The following is a 26,885-nucleotide window of genomic DNA, read 5'->3' as shown; positions in this document are numbered from 1 at the left end:
TCATTGTTCTGATACACACAACAAAACTATCCGGTTGTTCAGTCTGACGTCACTAGCCGTGTCTGGACCTAAACTCCGCTGCAGGTCCATATATCAAACGATCACTATGGCATTACTGAGAGTTGAAAAACTGTCTAAAGTCTTTCATCTTTAATAAAATGATCAGCGTTCTGCTCTACCAGGTGTAACAATTGAGTTTAACATCCAGGCATCCATGAAAACGGAATTTATGACATTTAACGGAGTTAGAGGTTAGCAGGGAGTTAGCTCGCTAGCTTCTATCTAAATACAATATAGCATGTCCTGACTGCGGGGTTTTGGAAACAAATTAAAACGTACAGCTCTGCTATCACTTCCAGCATAAATGAAGACAGAAAACTAAAAAGCAGTGACGTTTGTAGGGTTACTGAAGTTGGGCTAGCTGGTATATAATGATGTGCTACGTGACCGCTAGCGACACAGCTATGTTAGCATAATATAAACAGGCTAACTTTTCTTCCACTCGATAAAAGTTAACGTGAGTGTTCTCGGTGGTCAGGAACAAATGTAATCGCATGGCAGGATGCTTGTAAAAGGACCAAACTTCAGCCAGGAGAACAACTGAGATAATCCATCCACAATACGAGGTTAGTCATTCATATACTGCTGCATGGGCTGGGCTGTAGTTACATCCTAAGGTTTTAAAAACTGAGCTTAAATAAATGATTAGCGGTAATAAAAGCCGAGGGAGGTCAACAGTGATCACTGAATGTTTTAGGAGCTTTTTGAGATCAAATAGAAGAAAATACATAACATTAAACATGTTAACAACACAAAAGCCATATTAAACGCAGACTACTTTAGGCCCGGAAGTAGGATTCGTCACGTCATCACTGAACAATCGGATTGACTACACTACACACTAACTACACAAGATTTGCGCTAAACGTCGCAAATCTCTCACATCTCAAAACACCGCCGTCACTCCTAAAACTTCCCCCCGTTTCTTAACAACTAGATGCCACGTTGCCATATCATTTTTTGATTGGTCAACATGGTACATTTTTTGGACGAATAGGAAAGGGACAGGGGGTGGGGTTTGTTTTTGCTCACAGGCGGAGAGCACTTTCGAGCCTTTTTTACAGTTTCTTAGATATTTTTATCATAACTGGTTTACATGGCCGGTCAACACAATTTAAAAACTGGTACAAAGTCCACAGTTTTTCCGTCAATTGTTCCGTCTGTCCTGCTCACATCTCCAATGGTTGTACACGTTGTCATTAACGTGGCTTCACTTGCTAGCTAAAACACCGGTGTCGGCACATAAGGACGCTGTCATAGCCTGACAACGACGTTGATTAGCTGCGTATATACGAATGAGAATCGCATCATTGGCTGGACTATGAGATAAGGTGGCATCGTTCTAATCCCATACGGGAGCAGCCAGTCACTTACTGACTAACACTGCAAAACAGAATTGTTAAAGTTTTCATTTTAATTTCAATTCAGGTTAGATTTTTTTTGTGCGCAACGCAGATTTTCTGTGCACAGAGACCGTGCCAGCAGTGCGCAATTGCGCACGTGCGCAGTTTAGAGGGAACATTGAATACAATATATAAAACAATTTAATATTCTGCAAACATAAACATGGTCTGCATGGCTCTTGAACTCTGATGGACAGATTTGCAGTGAGATGCTACTTAGATTGTAGGCAAATAATATGCAGATGTTTGTCTTGCTCCACTGGTATGAGGACACAGTGTTGCTGTTGCAGGCTGGTGGAGATGCAAACTAGCTGCACAGTTTCCTGGATCCTGAACACAACCTGACCTGCTTTTAATAACAAACTGCTTAGCAGATCACTGCCTGCCATAGTACACTCAATTCTGCCTGAGATAAGATAAGATAGGTGTGAAAAAAAGGTGTGAGCAACAAAGCGTTTACAAAAACAGAACCTATCCAAATATGTAAAAACAAGCTTTTAAATTCTGCAGAGTTAGTCTTTTTTACATGGAAGTCTATGGGACTGACCCACATTTGAAGCCAGCCTCAAGTGGGCATTAGAAGAACTGCAGTTTTTTGGCACTTCTGTGTTGACTTTATTTTTAGACATAGACATTAGAGCTGGGTATTTAACTGGTATCCATAGACAGTGTAAAACATGGACGTAGCTTCCAGCTCAGAAAAATGAAATTTAGCGGAAGGCCTCCAGCTGGTAATAGTTGTGGTCGCAAAAAGATTTCTGGTCCGTCAGACTTTTATGGGAAAACAGCTTTCTGACTTGACTGCTGCAAACACTTTCCTGATGAGTTAATGGGCTCAGTCACTTGTTCTGTATCAAACTGAATGGAAAAGTAAGCTTTGTAAATCTTGAGTGTCTGTAGTATAAAACTATGCATTCATTAGCTAATGAGGTTTCAATCACGAATCGTCAACCAGTGAGTGTCCGACTTCACGTGCACTTTCTTGTCACATCCATTGTTTTGCAGCATAGCTAATCTCAAGGTTTAAAAGGGGGATTTCAGTCAGTGGGTATCTATGTCCCTTGTTTATATCCTGTATTCCAGCATCACACAAAAAAATAAATAAAACAGGTGCAGGCCGTGCACAACAGTTATAGATTAAGAATTCCAACCTGTATAATTTATTCAGCGATTTAAATGATTTCGATTGATTTTGTTCTGTAATCTTTTTGTCAGTAGGAAAGCGTAACCACCAAATATCAAGCTTATCTCGGAAGACTGAGTTTAAAGATCTATAAATGGTTTTCCAACAAGGGGAAAATGAAAACATTGAAACAGCAAACATTAAAAAACTTCCTCCCTCTAGTCCAATCATCTTTTGAATAGCAAAATAAAAGCTACATGAGAGGAAAGTAATGATGAGAGCACATCAAAGAGATGATCTGAAAGGCAAACGTTGAAACAGCAGTGAAGAGATGCGGGATTATGGACAACAGTAAACACAAACAGTATGACCAACTGAGTGTATATTTGTATATGTGCTCAAGGATAAAGCAAGTGAATCTCTGTTGGATATGAGCATCCAATGCATGTATATTGTGATGCTTCATCTGTCTCTCTCTCTCTCTTTGCCTTGTCGCGTGAGTGAGGTCGTGAGGCTCAGAGGGGACAAGGACCGGGAGTAAGGAACTGCTCACGCACTCTCCAAAATGCATCAGGGTCTAATTCCCGGCAGCTAAAAGATGTCCTGAGGCTACTTTTAAAAATCGTGCTGATAAATCAAGCTTCAGCTGACTTCATCAGTCATCATTTGTGTGTGTCGCACTTAATGAAACTAAAACAAGGCAGACCATCAATTACACAAAACAACACCTCAGGATCGATATGCATTTAGACAGCCTGTGCGTGGTTAGAGATGTGCACGCGCGGACACCCATAATGCAAATGCACACACGAGCTCTAGTAGAAGTCAGACACACACACACACACACACACACACACACACACACACACACACACACACACACACACACACACACACACACACAGCCTATTGATTGAGCTCCCTGTTAGCCATTTTCTCCACTGGCTGTATGGGCAAACTGAAGGGTTACAGCTTGCAGTCTGTTCCCACTAAACCACTGTCATCTATCTACAGGTTAATGAGGCTCAACCAAGGTTATTTTTTTCTCTCATCTTTACTGTGCTTAGCAGCAGCGTCAGAATTACACACATAATAAAAAATATCCAAGAGATGGTAGAACTACATGTAACTAATGTTTATTTGTGATACAAATCTGGGTATACACCGTTAGACAACTGCAAAATAAAATAAAAACATGATTAAGACACAGTATACATATTGGATGTACTGAGATATTCCTGTTGCACGACTTGCAGACACTGAGTGAGCGCTCTAAAAGATTAATTAGCAAAAATACATAAACAATCTACGTGTTTCGTGGGCGATCGTGGCTCAGGAGTTGGCAGGTCGTTTTGTAATCGGAAGGTTGCCGGTTCGAGCCCCGGCTCAGACAGTCTCGGTCGTTGTGTCCTTGGGCAAGACACTTCAACTGTTGCCTGCTGGTGGTGGTCAGAGGGCCCAGTGGCGCCAGTGTCCGGCAGCCTCGCCTCTGTCAGTGCGCCCCAGGGTGGCTGTGGCTACAATGTAGCTGCCATCACCAGTATGTGAATGTGTGGATGACTGAATGTAGTGTAAAGTGCTTTGGGTCCTTAGGGACTAAGTAAAGCGCTATACAAATACAGGCCATTTAGCATTCTCATTAGAATTTACTGCTGCATGTGTTCCCACTGTAGGAAACTCGGTTTCTTTCGTAGTCACAATATGCAAGAAAAGTCTTTGCCTGCTACAAGATTCATCAGATATTACTGCTGATCAAATAGATGAAACCGAGAATTAAATATGCACCATCCTCTCTATAGACTGTATATAAACGATAGAAACAACCACGACGTCACCCACTGGTTAGCAATCATTTCTGTTCTGCTTCTTTGCTTCTGCTTGAACTTTGCTGATCAGACAGTTTTTAATCAGCATGAAATAAACTGAGTGAATAAAGACCATGAACTCAGCAGGAAACTGTTTACACAGGTTAACAAAGAAAGCAATAGTCCCACAGATTTCTATAGGACCTTTCTGCATCTACAGTTATCGCCATCTGGTGCTTTTAGACAGAATGCAGGCTTAAAGCACTTCCACATTGGCTCATTTTTCCAACTGGGAAGCTACATCCATCTCTCTTACTGCCTGTGAGGGTAAAGCATACTCTGCTTTATCTTCTTTTTTTACTGTAATGTGTGATTGATACTTCTGTGTATATTTTAAATCCTCTACTTGTGCGGGTTGTGCCTGCATTGCATTATGCATTTTCAGTAGATCACGCTATTTGGAGCTTCTCACTTCGAGTTGATCCAGTACCACTGAAGGAGAGTGGACATTATGTTACGGCATAAATTGCGGCATAGGGTTGGGGTCACGACGTCTACATTTAATGCATAAGAATAAGTAGCAGAGACGATAACTTACACATTGGAGATCATCATTGATAAGACTTGACAAGTTACTGACACCATAAACTCATTAGGAAAGCTCATAGAGCAATGGAGCTGAAGAACTGTTTCCCTGAGAGATTCATTTTGGATCTATAGTTGTCCCTGCTGGCTATTAGGAACAAAACGCAGACACATTTGTTTTAATCATCTGTGTCCATCATTTATATACAGTTCATAGTCCTATCTCTTGATCTAGATTGAACCATGTGACATAAAGTTTCTATAGCTGTAATAGCTATTATTGGTGTCACAAATGTGGCTTTGAACATGATAGCTTTGATTTTATGCTGAGCAAGCGTATCGACCGAAACAGCAGAATGTTAAAAAAAAATCCAAAAATCCATGGGATGGGTGTAATGGTACCAGTACCAATGGTACTGGTGAGAAGACATATGGTTGAGGAAGTCTGCTTTGACGATATGAGATGAAATTGAATTAGATAACAGATACATAGATGAATACTGTATTGATCCCACAAGGGAAATCACTGCGTTACAGCAGCAGGATAAAGAATAAAAATAGTTCAGCCTACAAAAAATAAACCCTGTTGTTAAAGTCAACTTGGCACAGGTGGATAGTAAGAGCCTTACCCTGTGAGGAAAATGTTTGTAACTGTGATAAAAATAAATGCATTCATAAATATTATGTACATTATAAATTATAAGAAATAGCGACAAAAAGGTATAATAAAGAAATATGTGTGTGGAATTTCTTTTATTTTTTTTCCTGGACCCATTTTGTGCTGTTAAATTTCCTTAAAAACTCTCATCTCCGTCTGAATGTTTTCCTGTACCCTTTCCTGACATGTCATATTTCCACTTCATTTAGCTGAGTTAATTAGAGCGGCCAACCTGACTTTTGCTGGCACAAAAAGCGTTACGCAACACAGCGGCAGTCCAGTTCACGACCGCAGACAAAACAAATGCGACCCTGCATGGCTTCATTCGAACTTATTGTCTTGGCAGAAACATTCAGATTTAGCTCGGGGTGAAATCGACGACAAACGCAAACAAGTCTGCCGTACAGATGAAATTACTTTTCATACCACTGTTCGCTGTGCTTGAAAAGCAGGGGAAATTTCTATTGAAGGGGTGTGTGGGCATATTTGGAAGTGCTGAAAAAGGAAGAAAAAAATCAGGCACAGCAAATGTTACATGAAGTCTGCTGTAAGATGTGCCCCATGTCAAATGTACAAAACAAATGAGCTGTTTCTTTCTTTTCAAGCATAGATGCAGCACCTTCAGAGCAGCTCTGCTGAGGAGGAGATGTTACAGGGCAACACGGAAAGTAAATGCTAATGGCTATCACACAGACACCCTGTGAACCCAGCATGGGAGCCTGCCAAGGACTCCTAAACCGCAGCTTGAAAACCACTAGGGTTACACACACACAGCGCAGGCATACCGAGACACGACGCTGAAGCAAAGGAAGCTCAGAGCAAATGAGATACACAAGCTCACACCTTCACACAGAAAATGGATCTCTGAGTCCTGCTGGCTTTCAGACAGACAAATTGTCTGTCTGCAGATAATGGAGCCTCAGAAGTGAGGATGAGGAGCCATCCTGAAATTCATATATTAAAAAAAGAGAGAGCGAGACTGAAGAAGATGCGTGACGAAGAAAAAGTCAGAATGAAATAGGAGAGCGCAAAAGAAGACATCTGGACGGAGTAATAGAGATAGGAGCGACTCAGACAGAGAGGGGGCATGTTAATTAGGGACTAGGTTGATAACAAATGTATTAGTGGGCCTCTGAGGGAAGGCATATGGAGAGGCAGGGAGAGGAAGCGGGGTGAGAGAGATAGGAAAAGGTTAACAGAAAGAGGAAAGAGAGGGGAGACACCAAAGAGAAAGGCACAGAGAGACGCAGGATAATTATGAATTAGTTGATAAAGAGGTAATAAATGTCCTGAAGGGGAGCAGGAGTGACAGAGGACACAGAAGCGCAATGAAGGAGAAAATGAAGACTGGGATCCGTTTGATAATAAACTTTGAGCGCTGAATGAAAAGTTATTACCTCGCTTATTTATTAAGTTTGATGGATAACACTTCCTGCTGGGAAATAAGCAGAGGGGTGCCCTTTGGAACGCCTTGATGGCATTCTTCACTAAAACAGAAGCACCTAGCACCACAACTCAATGGCCACAGCACAGCAGAGCCTCATGGGAGCATTTTCCTACCTATTTCACTCAGTTAAATATTATGTCCTTGCAAATATTTTGATATTAAACCAGATTTGCTTGGTCATCCATTCAGTTCAAAAAGAGCTCGAAAGTGAAAGTCCCCGTGCCTGTGACATTTCTCAGCCGGTTCGTGTCCTTCATGAAAGTCAAGTTTTTCTATGGTGTGCTTTTATTACTGAGAACATGACAAAGCAAAAAAGAACCTAGCTCATGGGAGGAAGAAGAATAGAATTTATGCTTCACACAGAGACATCGTTCCCAGACCTCTCATTCTTAACCATCAAATCTTATCTCACTGAACACACTGGTGAACGTATTACTGATATACACTCTACAGGCTTTATATCCCATATGGAAAAGATATATATAAATCTTATAAAGTTTGTATCTGTCTTGTGTGAAACTTGTATGAAAAGCATACAAGAGTGAAAACAGATATAAGATCCCTTGAAAAATTATATAATGAAACTTGTATGTTTTGGATACTTACTAAAACAATGTATGAAAGTAATGCGAAAGTGGCCACTTTCATGAGTAAATCATGTAAGCCTTATATGATTTACTCATGAAAGTGGCCACTTTCATGAGTAATCACATATAAGTTTTTACTATTTCTTTTCCGTATGGGATTGCCTACAATGGCAGTATAGAGGAACTAATTTTATGCATCGTGAGAGTCCAGAGCCCTGCACATATAAGCTCACCATGCAACGTATCGTGAGAAAGAATTTACATCTAGATAAAGATAAATGTTAAAAATTAGTTTTAAGAAAAAGAGAGTCCTGTACATGTAGCAGGCAATGTGTGTGTATGTATAAGTTGTCAATCAAATGTCAGTGTAATAAACAAACAGACATCTTCTTTTTCATTGCAGTAATATGAACGGATTTTCCTGGTTTCTAAAAGAGGGTGTGTCACCAGGGTCACCCTCTGACTGTCTGCAATCTGATACATGCTTCCTGCAAATATCCACAAGTTCTCTTATTATTGAGGTTTGTTTAAAGATTGCACACTTTAAGGTACAATATGTAATTTTTGAGGTTATTTAATAGAAGAAAAAGATTGTTGTACTCATAAATAAACACAGATTATTGTGTTAAATTAATTAAATCTTCCAACAAATTGATGCATTTTCATAAACATAATCTATTAAAAATACACAAGAGGAGACGTTTGTGGAAGCGGCCATATTGAATAAATGGACACTGGTGTTCCACTTAATTTTATTGATGTGGCGAGAGACTGGCCACATACATAATTTCAAATTGTTTCAAATTATTTATGACGATTTAACATTTGTACATACATTTTTTCATCGTCTATTTCTCATTATGTTTTTCTCCACCACTGCTCTTTCCTCCCTTCACCCTCGCTGCAGGAAGGAGCGCTTTCGCAGATCATTCATCCCAACAGCAGTTAGACTCTATAACGCCTCAATCACGATGTCATAAGTCACTGGACACTGTGAACATCCACGGTCACCACTTCATGCATAATGGACCTTCCATGTGTATGGACATGTGTAGGTATATATGTATGTATATGTATAGATATGTATATTTAGTGTGTACATGTGTGTGTGTGTACATGTGTATACATAGGAATAGTGGTGGTACAATAGTTATGTCAAGCTATATAGTTTATGTCTTGCATATTTTCAACCATATCCATAATCACATACTGTGTATGCTACCATTGTATATAGTGTATTATCTTACTTTTTTTTTTTTTTTTTCATTGATTGTACTTATTTGTATTTTTGTATTTCCTTGTGATATCTGTACCTGAGCTGAGGTAACGCAAAAATTTCCCTGTCGTGGGATCAATAAAGTCTTATCTTATCTTATCTTATCTTATTTCCCCTCATCCTCTTCCTCCTCATCTCAGGCCTGAACTGGAGGCAGGGCTCTAACATCAAAACGTGCATAAACATACTAATTTATACCTGGTATTGTAACAATTGCTTACTGTTAACTGATTAGACATGTGACATCTGTCTGGATAGCTGAAAACAGGTAGACTAAACAACAACTGGTTATATGCTAACATTATCCCAGCTAAAAACACTCCCCCTCTAATAAACAGTTTGATTATATTCTCACATGTATGAGACTCTAAGTCCACCCCCCCCCCCCCCCCCACTTCACTAACACTGGCTAACAGCAGCTAACAGAGGCTAATATATGCTATCAGCAGCTAACAGAGGCTAACAGCAGCTAACAAAGGCTATCAGCAGCTAACAGAGGCTAACAGAGACTAACATATGCTATCAGCAGCTAACAGGTGTTATCAGCAGTTAACAGAGGCTAACAGCAGCTAACAGAGACCAACAGCAGCTAACAGAGGCTAACAGCAGCTAAGAGAGGCAAAAAAGCAGTGATTATTGAGAGAAAGGTTTAGGATATCCTCATCAACTCGCCTCAAAGTTGTTGTCATCAGACAGAAGTGAGCTTCTCTGAATCGCTGACAGGTATTTGACTCCTTTCATAAAGTTTTATACTCTCCTCCAGACTAAATAGATGTGGACAGCCGATATAAACAGCGACTGTACCTAGCATTATGCACTTGAATTGGGACAGATATGGAAACAGAATTTCGTTGATCGCAATCTGCAGTCTACTGACATCTAACGGCACTTTACACACTGAGATGTGACCCATTTTTAGAAAATGCCTAAGTGGTGGCATTGATTCAAGAAGGTGCTTTAAACATTCCTCATCTATTTTTAGCCATATTGACATTACAGCATAACACTGTTGCTGCACATTCATTATGTGAATCTCCCATTCCAACACATCCCAAAGGGGGGCTATTGGACTTAGATCTGATGACTGTGGAAGCAGTGAAAATAACGGCATGTTCAAGAAACCAGTTAAAGATGATTTGGGCTTTGTGATGTAACACATTATCCTGCTGGAAGACAATATCAGAAAATGCACTGTGGTTATAAAGGGATGGACGTGATAATCAACAATACAAATACAATAATCTACAACAATCCACAGTTCAATTTATATCATTTCAAGGAACTTGCCATGCATAAACAAATTAAATACAAAGTGCATTTTTGTGGGCACTTCCGAGAAGCAGTTAAGGAGCTGTTAAATATTATGCTGTATTAATTCAAGATATTTACACAAAAAAACTTAAATCTAAATATTAATATTTCTGTTCTTACCCAAATCCCAAACCATTAACTACTAATCCCGTTGGCGGTTCCCTCTCTGGATAGCCCAAGGGACACCCTGACACACACACACACAGTAAGCTGGTCTTTGGGGAGCTGAGTCCGCCGCTTCAGGGGAAATAAGGAAAATTTCTTATTCTATTTAACGTAATAAAAATAATGACACAAAAGGAATTATCACCATGTAGTACAAGTTAATAAATCGCCTTATTGTCCTCACTGCATAATGATACAACAACAGATTCTGGAAGCATCTGAGGAATTGTGGGGTTCGTTGTGGGTTTGTCCTTTTCTTCCTCATCTTTGGCATTTGCCAGACATAACCTGCCAATCACACAGTTTCTGTACAGCATTTTCCAGACATTGCTTGTCAATCAAAAAGTGCAAGTGGCATCTTTTTCTTCAGGTGTTCTCTTAGAGTGAGTTTTGTCCATCCATGCAGCTGATGCTAATTATTACCCAATTTTTTATCTCTTCAGGCTAAAATAATAGGACACATCAAACATACTGCTTCCTCAGCTCCACAGGGGCTTTCCCCGAATGAAGGCTCGTCTGCATGACCTCGTGTTTAAAGCAGTAAATAAAACAGGTTTAATAAAGTGGCAACCAGCGTAAAGCTGTGAATCTGAAAAAAGAAAAGTGAAAGAGGTAGTTGGGTATGCTTCAGGCAGTTTCAGAAAATTATCAATTTAACGCAACAGCAGTGCATGGCTGCTCTAAATATAAAGTCCGACCTGCATCCAAAATGAAAGAATTAAAATAGCACAGTGATAGATCTGATCACATCGGGCGTAGCAGTTCTGTGTCAGAAACATGGACATTGCGTCTTGATAAAAGCATCATTAGGGGCATTCGCGAATGTCTTCAGGGTTCTTGTGTTAACGCTGCAGACCAATTACAATCAAATCAAACATGCAAGGACTGTCTTCCTATATTTCTCTGTCCGCTTTTTATTTTTTCTTTAAATTCTGAGTTTCTCTGGGCCCCGCTGCCTCTTTCTACCTAGTGTAAATAATGTAATTTGTCACAGACAGGCCTCCGTGTAGGAGATGACCTTTCGAAACCTCACAGTAAATTGGCCCCGGCTAGCAAAGCTACGTCATTAGCCCTCTCTGTCTCTGTCTCGCTCTCACTTCCTCTATATCGCCCTGCTTTCAAATTCACTTTTATTACTTCTGTTTAATTTAAAAGTCAGTGTTTAATCTACTGTCCTGTGAGGCTAACTAGCTCTCTCTGTCTGTCTTTCTTTCTCCGCTATATCCCACAGTCACACACATAAAACCAAATCATAAAGCCCTGCCAGTGGGTCATTTTAAAGTCATATTAACTCTCTCGTTTGTTTAATATACATCAAATGTATTATAAATTCACTCTTGCACTAGATCAGGCAAACTACAAAAAAGGCTTTGGTCTGTATTGTGTACTGTACAGTTACAACTTTGCTTGTATTGTGTATTGTCAAATTGACACATAATAAAATATTTTGTCTGAGAGTTGTGCGGGCCTTCTGTAAAATGAATCAAATATTATATTGGCTGAACTACATTAAACATATGTTAAAGTATACGGTTGCATATCTGGAAAACGAGCACACATAAATGATAATGTAGCTAGCTAATATCTAGCTAGCCACAATTTATAAGAATCATAAACAATTTAGAACTTTTATTTGCAGAGAAAAATAAATTAAATAGCAGTCTTTGCTGATTGTTGACAGATTCAAAAGACTTATTTAATGATCGTAGACATCAGGGCTACTCTAAAGAATTTAACAAAATAAAAAATTGTAGCCTTCCCGATACTTGCATTCCTAGCCCTTTGAAAAATGCAAAACCACATCAAAATATCTTTAAAATGTTTTTTGGATTTCTGGATTTTTTCTGAGTTTCCAAGCCTTCTCTCCAAGGCCATAAACAGCCTGTAAACATGGTGGATGGATTTTAATCTATTTTTTATTTGTTTAGATGAAAAGCAGTAGGTGAACTAGCACTAACTAAAATCAGCCAATTAAAAACCTGATCATCCACACAATCCTGAGCTAAACATTGATAAAACATGAAGGGGATCCCCCCCCCCCGCGTACCCTCTCTACTTTCTGCCTAAATAAATAATAGGCCTACTCATTACAGGTGCAGAGCAGGTTTGGGTTTACAGAAATAAACTTCTGCCAGAAACATCGCAACATTTTGGCATTTTCACCTTAATGATGTTGAACAAAATGAACCTGCTGAAACATTTAAGTTCAGAGGGTGAAAATGCACCACTAACACACAGCCCGACAGGATTCCAGTACATCTGCACATACCTGGATGTAAGTCGGCTTTCTGCCACCATAAAATACTCGCACGGACTTTTGGACAGACACAAAATGGGTATCAGCAGTATCACAAGTGCCAACTACAGCAGAGCAGAGAACTACTAGAGCACTGGGTTCAAGGCAGACTGAGTGTGTGCCTGCAAAGAAAGAGTGTGTCTGTGTGTGTGCGTGTGTGTGTTATCATTCCTCAGCACCATGCTCCTCTTGGCAGATGGCTGTGCCAACCCCGGGACACGACGTGTGTGTGTGTGTATTGTCTTGGTATCTTGGGGGCACAAGGGGGCAGAAGCTACCTGGTGTTGACTGCCAAGTCTCTCGTTCTCTTGTGCTCTCTCTTTTTATAAACCCTACAAACTCTCTCTCTCACACACACACACACACACACACACACACACACACACACACACACACACACACACACACACACACACACACACTTCTACTGAAATGCCGTGCCCAGTCACGACTTTTATTGCATATGTGGTTGAATTTAGTTTTTAAGAAGGTCCAGCCATGGAAAACTGTGTAAAAGATACTGTAGACAGAGGTAGTACAATTTCCCCTTTTTGCATTATTAAAGGGACAATTCACCAACAAACCTCATTTGTAGATTTTCCCTTGTCTGCAATGCTTTTTGTCTAACCAATGGAAGTGTGCAGCTAGCTAACAGCTAACTCGACTGAGCGGGAGAATCCGTGATTGTGTCAGAAATCCCTCACTGACTGATAAACCTGTAGATGGATTTATGTGTAGAAGATTATTTTGTGAGCTCAAACAAACAAAAATCCTTGCTGATGCTATTCAGTTAAGGAGCCATATGTGCAGATTGGAAGTTTCACTTTTTTTTTTACATATTCTGACCACATGCAGAAGAATGAAACACATGAAGACAGTTTCAAAGCCACACTTCATATCTCTGCTGTCAAACATTAATGGAGCTTAATTAAGAAAATTATTTGGGTTTGTTTTGGTTTTATGTTATTCTTTTCTTTTTAAAACCTTTATATTAAAATGTGTTATTTGTAAATAAATAACACATTTTAGGCAAAGGTTAAAATATCAATACTACAGTTTAAATATCAGGAGAGCAAATCAATATTTATAGGAAAATTTTATAAATACAGAAATAATAAATAGTAAATAATAATACAGTCACATATTGGGATACAAATTTTTAAGCATAGCATCCACCACTACGAACATTTATTTTTAATATTTCTGTAACAAATACATATACTGAGCATATTTTCTCTTTTTTGAAACTCTAGTGAAACGCCCGAAGGTCTTCTGTTCTTGAGCAGTGAGAGGTAATGTAGGATACTCTGAACAGTCTGTACAGGGTATATTAAATCCATTTGGCAGTGCTAAAAAATGGCAAACTCATTATTTAGTCCACTATGCTGGATGTTTCTTCCTGTTAAAAGGGAGTTTTTCCTTCCCACAGTCACCAAGTACTTTAACATAAAGAGTCATTGGATCGTCGGGGCTTTCTCTGTTTTCTCTGCATTATTGTCGGGTCTTTACATAACAATATAAAGAGCCTTGAGGCAACTGTTGTAATTTGGCGCTATATAAATAAACTGAATTAAATATGGAGTAAGCATGAGTGAGCGATTGTGGACTGAGCTAACGCTTACATCCTGCTTCCTTCTTCATCATCATAGAGACGGAGTACTCTGATGACCATACATAAAACTGCTCACAACATGAATAAATGAATGAATGAATTATTGATACTTTGAGAACCAGACACATCTACAAAATTCCTTTGAAACAAGGAACTCCTGCCAAAACAGTTCAGATGGGAAAAAATGCATAAATGAATTTAATTAGTAGCAGTGACTGTTGTTGTAGCACTGAATGCGTCGCTCTCTACATAAAATGTTAAGCTCAGGTTAAGCGTGTACTCCAAGTTGTAACTAATAAGTCAATGTTATCACATATTCCTGATAATGTAACGTAATAACAATATTGTCCTGCTATCATGACACATCATTCTCCTGCCTGAATTAGTGTTACGGAGCAAACACTGCTTACTAATTCCAATAATTGCTAATGAGAATTTCCCAACAAATTAGTGAACGTTACTCCAAGCAAATACTTGATCAACTAATTAAACAAATTCTTAATTAGCTTTAACAACAAACTGGGGGATGTAATTTCAAGCAAGCTCTCTAGCTAATCTGACCCATTCCACCAAAAAAATGAATATTATCTTAAGCAAATAGTGAGCTAATTAAATAAAGTCATTACTAAATAAACACGTACACTTTATAGAACTAGAAAGCGCTATGGCACAGTTTTCAGATATATGCAACACTCAGGTTATTTCCTGATGAGTTATGCTCCCCTGCTTAGATGTGTTTCAGAAATTCCGCCGCAGCTCATGCTTCCTTTATCTCTCCTCTGTGCGTTGTCTGATAAAAAAACTACCACAAAACTCATCTTTAAAAAGACATAAAAAACGACTTGTGGCAATAGAAACGTAGGTAAGTACGAGCATTAAGAGGTGGGAAACACTCTAAGACAATGACTATGCCGATAACAGAAGAGCAGCTACAGCACAACAGATCTGATCCCAGGGGAGAGATTTGTTTCAGTTCTGTACAGTTATGCTCAGCTTTATAGTCTAATTAACAGTTACAGGGCTTTTAGTATTGGCAATTGTGATTTTGGCGCAGCATTAACAGAACGATGTGAAACTACCTGTTTATTTCATAAGCCTCTTCACCTAAGTGTTAACACTGTTTGCTTTTTTAAATAACAATATTGCCGCTCAGAGAGAGATATCTCCGTCTAAGTACTTCGGCTGCACTCATGAGTGACTTTACCGCACCTCATTGAGCCACTCAGTGCCTTTTGGGTGTTACCATCTGAGGCTTGTCGTGGTAATTTGTTGTGTGAACTCTCTTTATTTATGATAACTGACTAAAAAGGTTTGGAGGGGTCTCAATGCAATTTTTCACTCCACAACTGAACACTTATTGGATTTATTCAGAGATTTGATGCAATTGAAAAGAAAGTTTGTGCACCTTACTGAGTATGGCGTCCTTTGGGCTAATTTTCTGTGGCATCGTACAAAATAGAGTCCGCAGCAGTAGAGGGAGGCCAATAGTATGCTTACACTGATAAAGATAAATGTTCTGCTGAGGATTTTTATATCCCATCCAGATGGTTACTCTTAATTTTCTTATAAGGCACTAAAGAAAGTGAACAGATGGTTTAGCTCTTTATATGGAGCGTGTGCAAATCCTACAATGTCTTTACTCCAACCCTCAACTGAGCCTCAGTTTACCTGCTAGTAAAGTTTCAACAGCTGACCTCTGTCTTTGTACGAGTTCTGTAATGTGATAACATAATTGGATTGTGTGTCAAACTGTTAATTCAAAGGCTTCATCAACTTAATTATGTTTCTTAAGAATAATGCAATTAAGTTTTCTCTTTCAGTACTTCAATGAAAAACAGCAGCGTCGTTTTTCAAGGCTGTAAGATCTTTAAAGACTAAAACAGAGTGTAAACTGTGAGTAGTAAGTGATAATAATATCTGAAACATAAGTAAAACACTTGAACTCTTCAGTTAATCTAGCTTTATGTTTTCATTTTGGATCCTAATACATCACATATGTTGTATTATCTGTTTACAGCTCGCAGTGTGGAGCACTAAATCCTAAAGGCTAAGCTAAGACAATATTTCGAGTTAATTTGGAGATTCTGATCATTGCTTCCTTGTTGAAATGTAAACACAGCCACAAAGACACATCTGTATAATTTTACATCAAAGTCTCCAATGGATCAACTCCTCACAATTGACTCTTTGGCAGAAATGTAGTAAGATTTCTGGTGTACATCAAATCAGACAAGTTCTTTCAAATCTGGAAACAATATCTTATAACAGCTCTAATCAAACATATTTGATCAGCAGTGCTTCTTAATGGCCCTGCGCATAGTGAAAAATGTCAATTGTTTCCATGAGACCCACAAAGAAGTATGACTTCTGCAGAACTTTGAAGAACATTTTAAACTCATTCTTGGGTTGTTTTAACTTTTTGGTTCAGCCTCTGGTCAATCACATGCTTCATTTGCAGCGTTTAGTAGGTGGAGACCAAAAAATAGCTAAAAGAAGAGCAGATTGTTCTACATGGTTGCAAGCTTTGGGAACATTTCACATGTATTGTTGAAGATTTTTCTGCAGGTTTTTGAATTCCTAGCAATTCCCCCTGTCAGTCTAAGCAACTATCTCCGATAAGCCTTGATAAAAGGTGCCGCTCACCCCCAATACACACACACACACACACACACACACACACACACACACACACACACACACACACACACACACACACACACACACTTGTGTATTTCTATCCTTGTGGGGACATCTCATTGACATAATGCTTTCCCTAGGCGTTTACCCTAAAAAATGAATGCCTAACCCTGATCCTTACCCTAAACCTAACCATAACCTAATTGTAACCCTGACACTAAAACCACATATTGAGTCTCAAAAATGCCTTCAAACTCGTGTGGACCGGGATTTTGGTCCTTACGAGGGCTGTTTGTCCCCACAAGTATAGTAAACTATCAATTTTTGGTCCCCATGAAGATGTTAATACCCGTACACACACACACACACGCACACACGCACGCACACACACACGCACACACACACACACACACACACACACACACACGCACGCACACACACACACACACACACTTTAATGACAGAGAAGTTAGTTCTAAAGACACAAACCTTTATTTCTGCTGCTATGCTGGAGAATTACAACAGAATAAAATGTATTTAAGATTAGCTCAGCCTTAAACATCTGCAGGAGTAATATTGATCCATGTAACACAGATGAGGAACATTTTTGCAGACTATGTTTTATAATATTTTAGGGACCATTTGCCAGTAATACAGTTTTATGTGTGTTTTCACAGTGTTCAAGTGTTCTACAGAGTCCTCCAGCACTCGTCATTATCAGGTCATGGTAAATATTTTGATAAATAACTATAGAAGTAATAATATTTGACAAGTCTTCAGTCAGGAGGGAGTGCTTGTTTATCGCCAATATTTTTTAATAATAATAATTCTGAATAATATTAATAATGTTAATATTAAGTACTAGTGACAGTTTCTTACCTTTCTGTTGTTTTCTCTTGTTCACTAACTGTGATGTCTTTGTTGATTTTAAACGTGCTGTAGAAATAAAACTGACATTGACATTATCCCATATAAGATTATTTGATTGGTAGATGGTTAATGAAATTAATGCTGCCTTATTTATGGTTTGAGTAAAATTTATAAAACACTTTTGAAAAAGCAAAGTTTCCTTTTATAACCTTGAGTTGCTTCCTTTTTCTTCATCTCTGCTTTTATTATCAGAGCAGATTTGTTGTGAACCTTTGATTTGATCTTGACTTGCATGAGGGTATTTGGTTTTTTGTGTAGCTTTGAATGAATATAATAAAGATTTAAAAAATTGATGCTTTGAGTGTTTTTTTCTTTGTTTGTTTGTTTTTTCAGCACCACGGACAGTGACTGTTTCCTCCCAGATGGAGTCCAGGTGATCTGGCTACTTTTACCAGCTTCTTCACACCTGCTGACAGAGCTGGCGCTTCACAGCCCTGTGGGATAACTGTACCGCCAGTATGGGATAAAATGGATTTTTTTTTTTCCCAGTTAGAAGATTTCTTTCAGTGTTATCTGCTGTCAGGTTGAAGCATTTATTTGTGAATTCTTGGCAGTTTGGGATGAGACACAGCTTCCTTTCGCAGCCTCTGAGTTGCTGATGATGTGGGTGTGAAGTATCATCAAGTGGAGCTGGTTTGGCAAGCCTAGGCCGATCACACAGCAAGGATGGAAATTTCAGTGTGTGATGAATGATTTTGCGCTTATTGAGCTTGCACGTGTGAGTGAGCTGACTGAGAGCTTGGGAGGATTGATGGCAGATTGAATACCAGACTGTGAGAATGAACATCGAATGCATTGACTCTGTCACCTCCTTTCCCCAAAGATTCCATCACCGCTTCTTGTAGGTTTTCAAGAGCCGGACCTGAGTATTCAACTTTCTGAATATTTGATGGCTTGGTGGGTATTTAATCATCTACTGTGGGATTCAATTTTTTGGAATCCACAAATCTAGCACCTTTGTGGACAAACAGTTGCCACTACTCCACTACGACACACAAGGACAAGGAATTACTCACAGCCTCCTTGGCCAAGTTATTAAACCCCCAAATTGTCTCTGATTCACTCCTCAGTCTGTCTCTCTGTGCATGTATGTGTGAGAGATAAAGCGTTTTAAGTTCATAGAATAATCTGCCACGTGAATGTGTGTGTGTGATTGTAGGAATGCTACTAATAATCTTTGTAATCCTTCAATAGTCAGTAAGACTAGAAAAGTGCTATAAAATTACCAAACATCATTCATCACTTTGTGATAAAATAGCTGAAATAACAACATAGACTGTACATTAAAGATGGACATGGCCACCATGACATCACCCATTAGTTTGTAAACAACTGGTTTAAAGCCTTGAGTTCAGCATTTGTGCCACTTTTCAAGTTTTAGAAGTTTTGGAATAATAAGCGATGATATTTTGGATGAGACGGTGGAGTGGGGAGGCAATCAGCTCATGTTAATTAGGCTGGTGAACTGAATTGTGCATCCATACAGTTGGTGCATCACATAGGTACAGACAACCTGCTAATTATTTTTAACAAATAAATAGAATAAACATATTATTTCTGTCATCAGTGTTCAATGGATCAGTCTGGATCTCACTGGGCAAGCAAGGAAAGCAGTGCTTGCCCAGTGAGTTTAACCTGCAGTTAAATAATATTAAGGCATTAAAATGTTCAATCCCTCTGTAAAAGTCACCACAGGCCACTCGTCTATACCAATAACCATTTGTCAGTCAGCACAGGTGGTTGATGACAAACAGGCGTAAACCTTCATATAACTTAAAATGGAGACGTAAACACACACTATTATCATAAACAGGGAACAGGGAAGTATCCAACTTCTATCACATTATAAACATGTTTAATTCTGATGTAAAGAGGGGATTTAAGCAGGCGAGCCTATGTGGACTGACTTGCTTTTGTGTTGTGTTGGCTTCATTTTACAGCCCCGCAGTTTGACTATCAGCAAACCTGTTTAATTTAACTTTACATGTATGATGATTTTAAATAAAATTTGTAAAAATATCTTTAATTATTAAATGCAAAAGACAAATTACTTTACAAAGTCACCCCCCTCCCCCGCCCAGCTGAAGACGCAATGATTTGGTCGTTAATACAAAAAAAGAGAAACACGATATTTGGGACAGCCATGGTGTATTTCCCCCCGGATTGTTCTGAAAAGAGAGCTTTGATTACACCTTTGAACAACAATCTTTTCTTTGTCTTCCAGCATTTAAACAACAATAATAAAAAAAGATTAATAATCGGTGTTTCTTCCCGCAGATGTGAACTTTTAGGCTCCAAAACACGCAGCTGGAAACTTATCATTGCATGCTGAGGATATGTGTAATCAATTCTCTAATTAACTACTTAAATGGTTCAACCAATCACCATCAGCATCAATTAACATTCAAAGCGATCTCCCCCAGATTCCACTGCCATGATTAGCCGGCTACATGATGGGCAATTACAGTGAGGAGCACGCGACGCTCAATGCAAGCCATATTACAATCATACAAAAGCCTTCAGATCTCCAAGCGAGAGAACGAAACGAGGCAAGATGGGAGGAGGGAGAAAGAGCAACAAAGAGGAGAAGAGATGAAAGGGTATTTCTTCAGGAGGAGGAGGAGGAGGAGACCTACAGTGTTCGTTCAGATTTAACAAAGGGGGGAGCTTCAAGATTGTTTTCTCTTTCTCAGCTTTTTTTTTTTCTTCTTAAAGGGAAAATCTACTGTCAAACACCAGCCACACATCAATGGTGCGTGACAGACTTTTAACTCCAATCTGAGTGATTTTCGTGGTTTCTATTGAAGGTGCGTGTCGTCTTTTATGCCTGTAAAATCCATTGTAAAATTTCAGGAGGAAGATCTATTTGAAAATAACTCGCTGCATTCTGGTTCCCATCTTCCAGCGGTGCCGTTATCTTTGTTATCAACTTGGACAGCTGAGCCCATTTGAACATTTATTAGCACAGAGTCGCCAGCAACATCAAAAGCGGCTTTTAGAGATGTTGGTACAAGCCGATGGTTAAGAGACGATATCGGACAGGAAAAGCATAAAAAAGTTGGCCTCCATTCTCAACTGAAATATGCTTCAATTGAATTTCAGCTGAATTTATTTAGCTGTTTTTATTGATTTATGGTTGTTTGGGTAACGGTGCTTTTGGATGGTCTTTACTTAACCCTCTGAGGTCTAAGCCGTCATTGGTGATGAGCCCTCTCCAACCCTAACCCTAATTCTAACCCAGGGCTAGATGAATCTTTTTGTATTGACCTGTTCTTCCAAGGCTTGTAAATCAGGGAAAGAATCATTCTCATCGAAAGCTATTCACATTTTTTTCCCCCAAATCTCCAAAATAAAGGATAACGGTTACCACCTGTGATGACTTAGACTTCACCAGGTTTAGGTCTTCTATGGTTTTCCACCTGTCATAAGTTCATAAATTGAAGAGTTAACAAACTAAGAGCACGTGGGTGGGGTATTGTTAAATCTGACAATCTGATTGTCAGATTAAACTTGATTTTGAATCATCTTGTGTCTTCCAAACTGACGACATTGAAATGTCAGGTACATTTCATACGCACTCTTATTTTTAAATAGATACATTTAACACATGAAGGGATTTGGCTTTTTCAAGACACCAGGATGGATTGTGCACTTCTACTGATTGGAAAACTTTGCCTGTTTTGCTTATGGTGAAAAATAATTAGCCTGAATATTTTCTGTTGCAATATGTTGACTATGATGGCTGATGTGATTGAACAAACATATAGGACCATTTTTATCATTACATTTTGCTTTTATTTTAATCATATAGGGGCCTCCCTGTTTGAGAATCACAGTTGGTACTTGTAAAGGGTTGAACGGCTCCATGAGGAGAGTCTCCTTCCTGTTGTGTTGAGCTAGAGCTGAGACTTCTACACTGATGGTGTCTGAGATTCTTATCAGTACAGCTAGTGAACGTAGTGAGGCAGAGACCTGTTGTGCAGTTGATGTCGAGTACTACAGGAAAAAAAACGCAAGTGTACAAGACTCTGTTTTCCTGCTGCTCCCACCAGTTTATTGTAGAATCTCTGAGAATTACTCAACGTTTGCTTCCTTCTGTTGCTTTTTGAATTGGAAATGTGAATATGACGCCTTTCTATTTAGGTTCATTCAGTTTTTATGTTCATTAGAAATTGTTCAAAATAAAGATTTGATTCAAATTCTTCAATATACTGACAATCTGCAGGTTTAAATAAGCCAACTCTACTGACTTCTGTGAGAAGCAGGAAATTAACACGCCCTGCCAAAGTGCCACACTTTAACAACATGACCAGCACTGCGAAGGAAACTGGCAAATCCTGGTGCTTCAACCCTACGTAGGGCTTCTCATAAATAAAATCATTGCTTACACTGTGGACCCCAGTGCTCCATTTTTCTTCTTCTACAAACATAAAAGATTAGGATCGCATCTGACACGTTAATATGATTTGCTATAGGAGAAAGCATTTTTCTTCCAGCTTCTTGTGACTCCCTCAAGGGCACTTGGATGAGTCCAGACCCCTAGGGTGGCACGTGCTGGCTGTAATACACTCACAGACAGCTACATAAACAGACCTGGCGTGATGTTTCCAGATTGTGACTGTTTAATTCTAAATGAGGGAGAAGCTGATCGACACACATAAGCTGCCTTCATTGTTCTGCAGTTTCCTAAAAACATTTTTTCTTGTATTTTCTTCATATTCTTTCTGGCCTAAAAGCCGTTTCAGTGTGAGCCCAATTTCCCATCAGGACCACCTGACAGCTCTGGCGCGATGGAGTGGTGGCAGGGGGAGGGTTACATGTGTAGACACCCCGAGCTTGTTGTTGAGCCCTGAGCAGCTCCACTCCAGCAGCGGGGGGTTAAGTACCTTGCTCCAGGGCCCTTCCACGGTAGCTGCTGAGGGACAGCAGTGTGTGTCACTTTCCCCACTCAGACTCTCCCTGCTGGAATACGCATTCAAAACAGCAGCGTGGTTGCCAAGTTATTGTGCTCCCTCTGTAATACACAGTTAGACTGGAAAGGCTGACTGTTATATAGACCTTACTTCCTACAGTCCTCCTGAATGTTTCCACCAAGTGACAAGAAATATGCAGCATGAAGTGAGACACTTGATAATCTTTTAATAAAAGCTGATATTTTAAAAATGCTGTTGATCCAGAAGAATAAAATCATATATATATTTATATAGATATGACATGCATACATGACAGCATGTATGAAGCATTCTGCCTGCATTGTTTCTGATCGTGCACATGACTCTGCATCAGATTGCTGAATTGGTAAGTGGAGCAATTATTTTAAAAAATTCCAGGCTTGATGATAAATGGCTGATTGAAAGGCAAAATTAATTACTTTGAATTAAAAAAAATTGTAATATGAATTGCAGTTGAAGCTGTGACCTCAACAGGAAGCTGCCCACCAGTACAACCAGAGCCTGACAAAGTGTTCTGAAAGGTTCAAATTGCCCCTCCATTACTTTCCACACGCCCAGTTTCTGCACAAATGAGTGCGAGAATAAATTCCAAATCACGCTGAGAGACTGAATTATGTTTAACTTCTTGCAGATTCCAGCCTCTCTATCATCTTTTTGAAAACCCCAGCATCTTTTTAGGCCTCCACAGTGTTAAAAGCCTTAAAAAGCACTTCTCCCCATGTGGCTCTTTGTTCTTATGTCCTCTACTGCATAGAAAATGACTTCACAGAGGCATGCAGGAGGAGCAGAATCCACAAGAATGACTTTCATTATAGATGATAGTACCACTGATACTGATTAATAGTATCATACAGATTTTAGAGTTTTATAAAGGGGCAGCGTGGTGGTGCAGTGATCGGCGCCTGTCGCCTCCCATACAATTATACTGCACTGCACACCCATGCCTTTTAATGCATAAATAATACCATAAATACTTTGTGACAGTATCCAATAGAGCAACAGGAGACTTCAGTTCCAGTGTCTTGGACTACAGCTGGTGACAGTAGACCTTGTGCTCTTTGGGAACCCAGCAAGATCTGCTTTATGTGGCCTTCCAAGTCACAGCACATCTCCAGACACCAGGGGGAATCGGACACATTCGAGGACTGTCACGACAACAACCAGACCAGCCCGCCTATGTGGAAACACTGTACTGTAAAGCCTGGAGCAGCAACTGGATTTTCAAAATAAGCAACCGGACCATCCAGAAGTAAGTCATGGATGGATGGTCAAAGTAAAAATAAGCCTCAAAATATAAATGTGTGGGATTCAGTGCAGGAAGGTTCTGGTGGAGGTTGTAAATTGTAATTTCGCTTGTTAACCCTGTGATGGGTGACCTGTCCATGATTTCCACCTTTTCTTGCCCTATGATCAGCAGAGATCTAATTAATAATATCATCTTAAATGTTTTTCTTTATTGGTGAACTATAACATTTTCCCAACATGTCCTGAAATGAATCTACTTTATGCAGCTATTCAAGTTAGAAAGCATCACCTCAATGCACTTTTCTAGTCTCGACCTAACATTTAAGCCTTTGGAAGCTCCCACACAGACGGTACATGCAAACTCCAAACAGAACGGTCCCAGGAAGGGACGAACCCAGAACCCAGCAGTATTAACCGCTTCACCACTGTGCCACTCGTGTGCTGCACTTTAACAGGATGGCAGGAGGTAGAGCAGGTCATCTATTATTCATGAAGGTTGGCGGTTCGATCCTTGGCTGCTCCGGTCTATGTGCCAAATTCTCCTCAGGCAAGATACTTTCTCTTGATGCATTCATCAGAGTGTGTTTGTGTGAGTGAAAGAAAGCACTTAGATGTAGAACAAAGTGCTTTGAGTGCTACATAAGAAACAGTCCATTTAATGTCTTGCCATAGATATCAGGTCCTGATATATAAACAGCGAGCAGATACCAGCTGACTTATGTGCTGATTTTCACTGAGGATCATTTTCAGTGAGAGTGGATGGATCCAGAAGAATGTTTACTGCTTTTAAAATTAGAGTCAAGTGTTCGTCCTGACTGTCAACTAATGAGTTCAGCTCTGAATCAACAACAACAACAACAACAACAAAAAAAGGACCAAGTGTGCCAAACAACACGAGGCTGATACAGACCTCTCAATGCTGTCAACAGTACTGGATTTAAAGATGGGGATGATCTACTTTAAGCGTTTACAGTAACAACCACTTTGCAGTGATGCTCAGTCAACACACGGCCAAACACTGACTGAGCGTCATCACTCCATCGCTATGCCTCCATGGATGTGACGCTGCGCCTTTACACCTGCGCTGCACCAGGTGAGCTGAACTGAAATGTCACCAGGACACGTGATTCTTTAGGGACTGAAATGGAGCAAACACTAAACTGCCCAAACTTGTGGGGACGCAGTTCATTCACGTTTACGCCGATCCCTCCATGCTCAGCGCTCCGCCACACTCCCCGGTCTCACGTTTACGCCGAACGTTTTATTTTTATTTATTATTATTTTTAATTTCACAACGAAACAGTAAAAAGCCGGCGTTGCACTGGCTGCCTATAGTGTGTGCGTGTGTGTGTGTGTGTGTGCATGCCTCCCGGTTCATCTCCAGCAACAAGGGCAGCTTTACGGTGACAAAGAAAGACGGTGTGCGCGATTTCTCCGAGACTCAGTTTGGCTGCATCTCCAGACAAAAATACAAGAATCTTTATTTATACCCCAGAAAGCATGTCCGGCCATCCCTCCACAATAAACACACATATGCATGCATTTTATAAACACACACACACACACACACACACACACATAAGAATCTAAAGCTGCGCGCACAGGACTTACCATGGTTGTTCAAGCTCCCAGTCTCTGAAAAAGTCGAATTCAAAGAGATCCATTGCCGCTTGGGCTGGTGCTGTTGGTGGTTAAAATCCAAAGGTGGTGCTACGCGGTTCTACATAGGCTACTGACACTGAGTGTGTGTGTGTGTGTGTGTCAGAGAGAGAGAGCGAGGGAGAGTAGACACAAGCTGCTGCCGCTGCCAGGAAGCTGCTACGTGGTCGAGGCAAGCTGACAGCCAGGCAGAGGTGGAGGGAGGGAGCGCTCTCTCACACACACAGACACACACACTCATGCTGTGGGAGACAAGTCACTGCAAAAATGTTCTTCATAACAAGCAGAGCTATTTATATTGCACATTTGACCAAAATAAATGTGTGAATCAGTCACTTGACAGCAGCTGGAAAATGGTTTAAATGCCGCCCTTAAAAAAAGTGCCGTGTAATTGTGCAAGGTGTTGACATGTGAGGTTTTTAATCTTCATCAGGCAGGAAGCCACACATATGACACCACACCTCTGATCTGATCACAAGGTGCCCCATACCTCTAAACTTGACAGTCACCCCGTGTACACAACACAAAAGATTTCTTTTTGTGTGTTTTCACACTCCTTGAAACAGAAAATTACCTTAGACTTTCTTCTGTTAAGAGCCTTTGTGCACACAGCAATGCATAAATACACTGTGCACCATAAAATGCTACAACCAGGATTTTCAGAGACACAAAGGTTGTTAGCTAAGATCTGAACCTGTTCATGCATTTAACTTTAATTCAATTCCTTTTTGTGTAGATCTCAGCACCCTAATGTCTAATAGGCCGGTATAACTTGAGGTTAATTCAAACTAGGCTTTCACAATGGACCTAGCATGATTTGTGCTTTTATGATGAGTGAAAAATCCTTGTAAGCTGATTCCCAAATCCCCCAAATATACAGAGGGCTTAACCCATGACCTCTTTGTGAAAAAACAACAAATTCTTACCAACTACGACCCTGCCCAAGACCTCTTTTTCAAAGACTCAAGACACACACACACACACACACACACACACACACACACACACACACACACACACACACACACACACACACACGTGTGTGTGTACAGGCAAATAAACTCACAAAGAAGCAAACACTCTTTATTGGTAAGCATTAGAACAATATATCAGCTGATAATGGCAGATCTGCTT

General features: G+C 39.8%; 1 protein-coding gene across 2 annotated transcripts in view; it reads right to left on the bottom strand.

Annotated features, from left to right (window-relative positions):
• Positions 1 to 25,871, bottom strand: part of aff2 (AF4/FMR2 family, member 2) — a 209,306-nt gene extending 183,435 nt beyond the window's left edge. Inside the window, exon 1 of one of the 2 annotated variants that reach the window (XM_080900657.1) lies at positions 25,704 to 25,871. In XM_080900657.1, coding sequence (XP_080756783.1) covers positions 25,704 to 25,756 — 53 coding nt within the window. In that variant the 5' untranslated portion in view covers positions 25,757 to 25,871. The remainder of the gene's footprint in view (positions 1 to 25,703) is intronic. The other variant, XM_080900656.1, reaches the window with a different exon arrangement.
• Between the last annotated feature and the right edge of the window lie 1,014 nt (positions 25,872 to 26,885).

The sequence above is a fragment of the Rhamphochromis sp. 'chilingali' genome, assembly GCF_963969265.1.
Source record: "Rhamphochromis sp. 'chilingali' genome assembly, chromosome: 13".
Lineage (NCBI taxonomy): Eukaryota > Metazoa > Chordata > Actinopteri > Cichliformes > Cichlidae > Rhamphochromis > Rhamphochromis sp. 'chilingali'.
The sequence above is the reverse complement of the archived record's forward strand: the minus strand, read 5'-3'. Positions and strand labels throughout refer to the sequence as shown.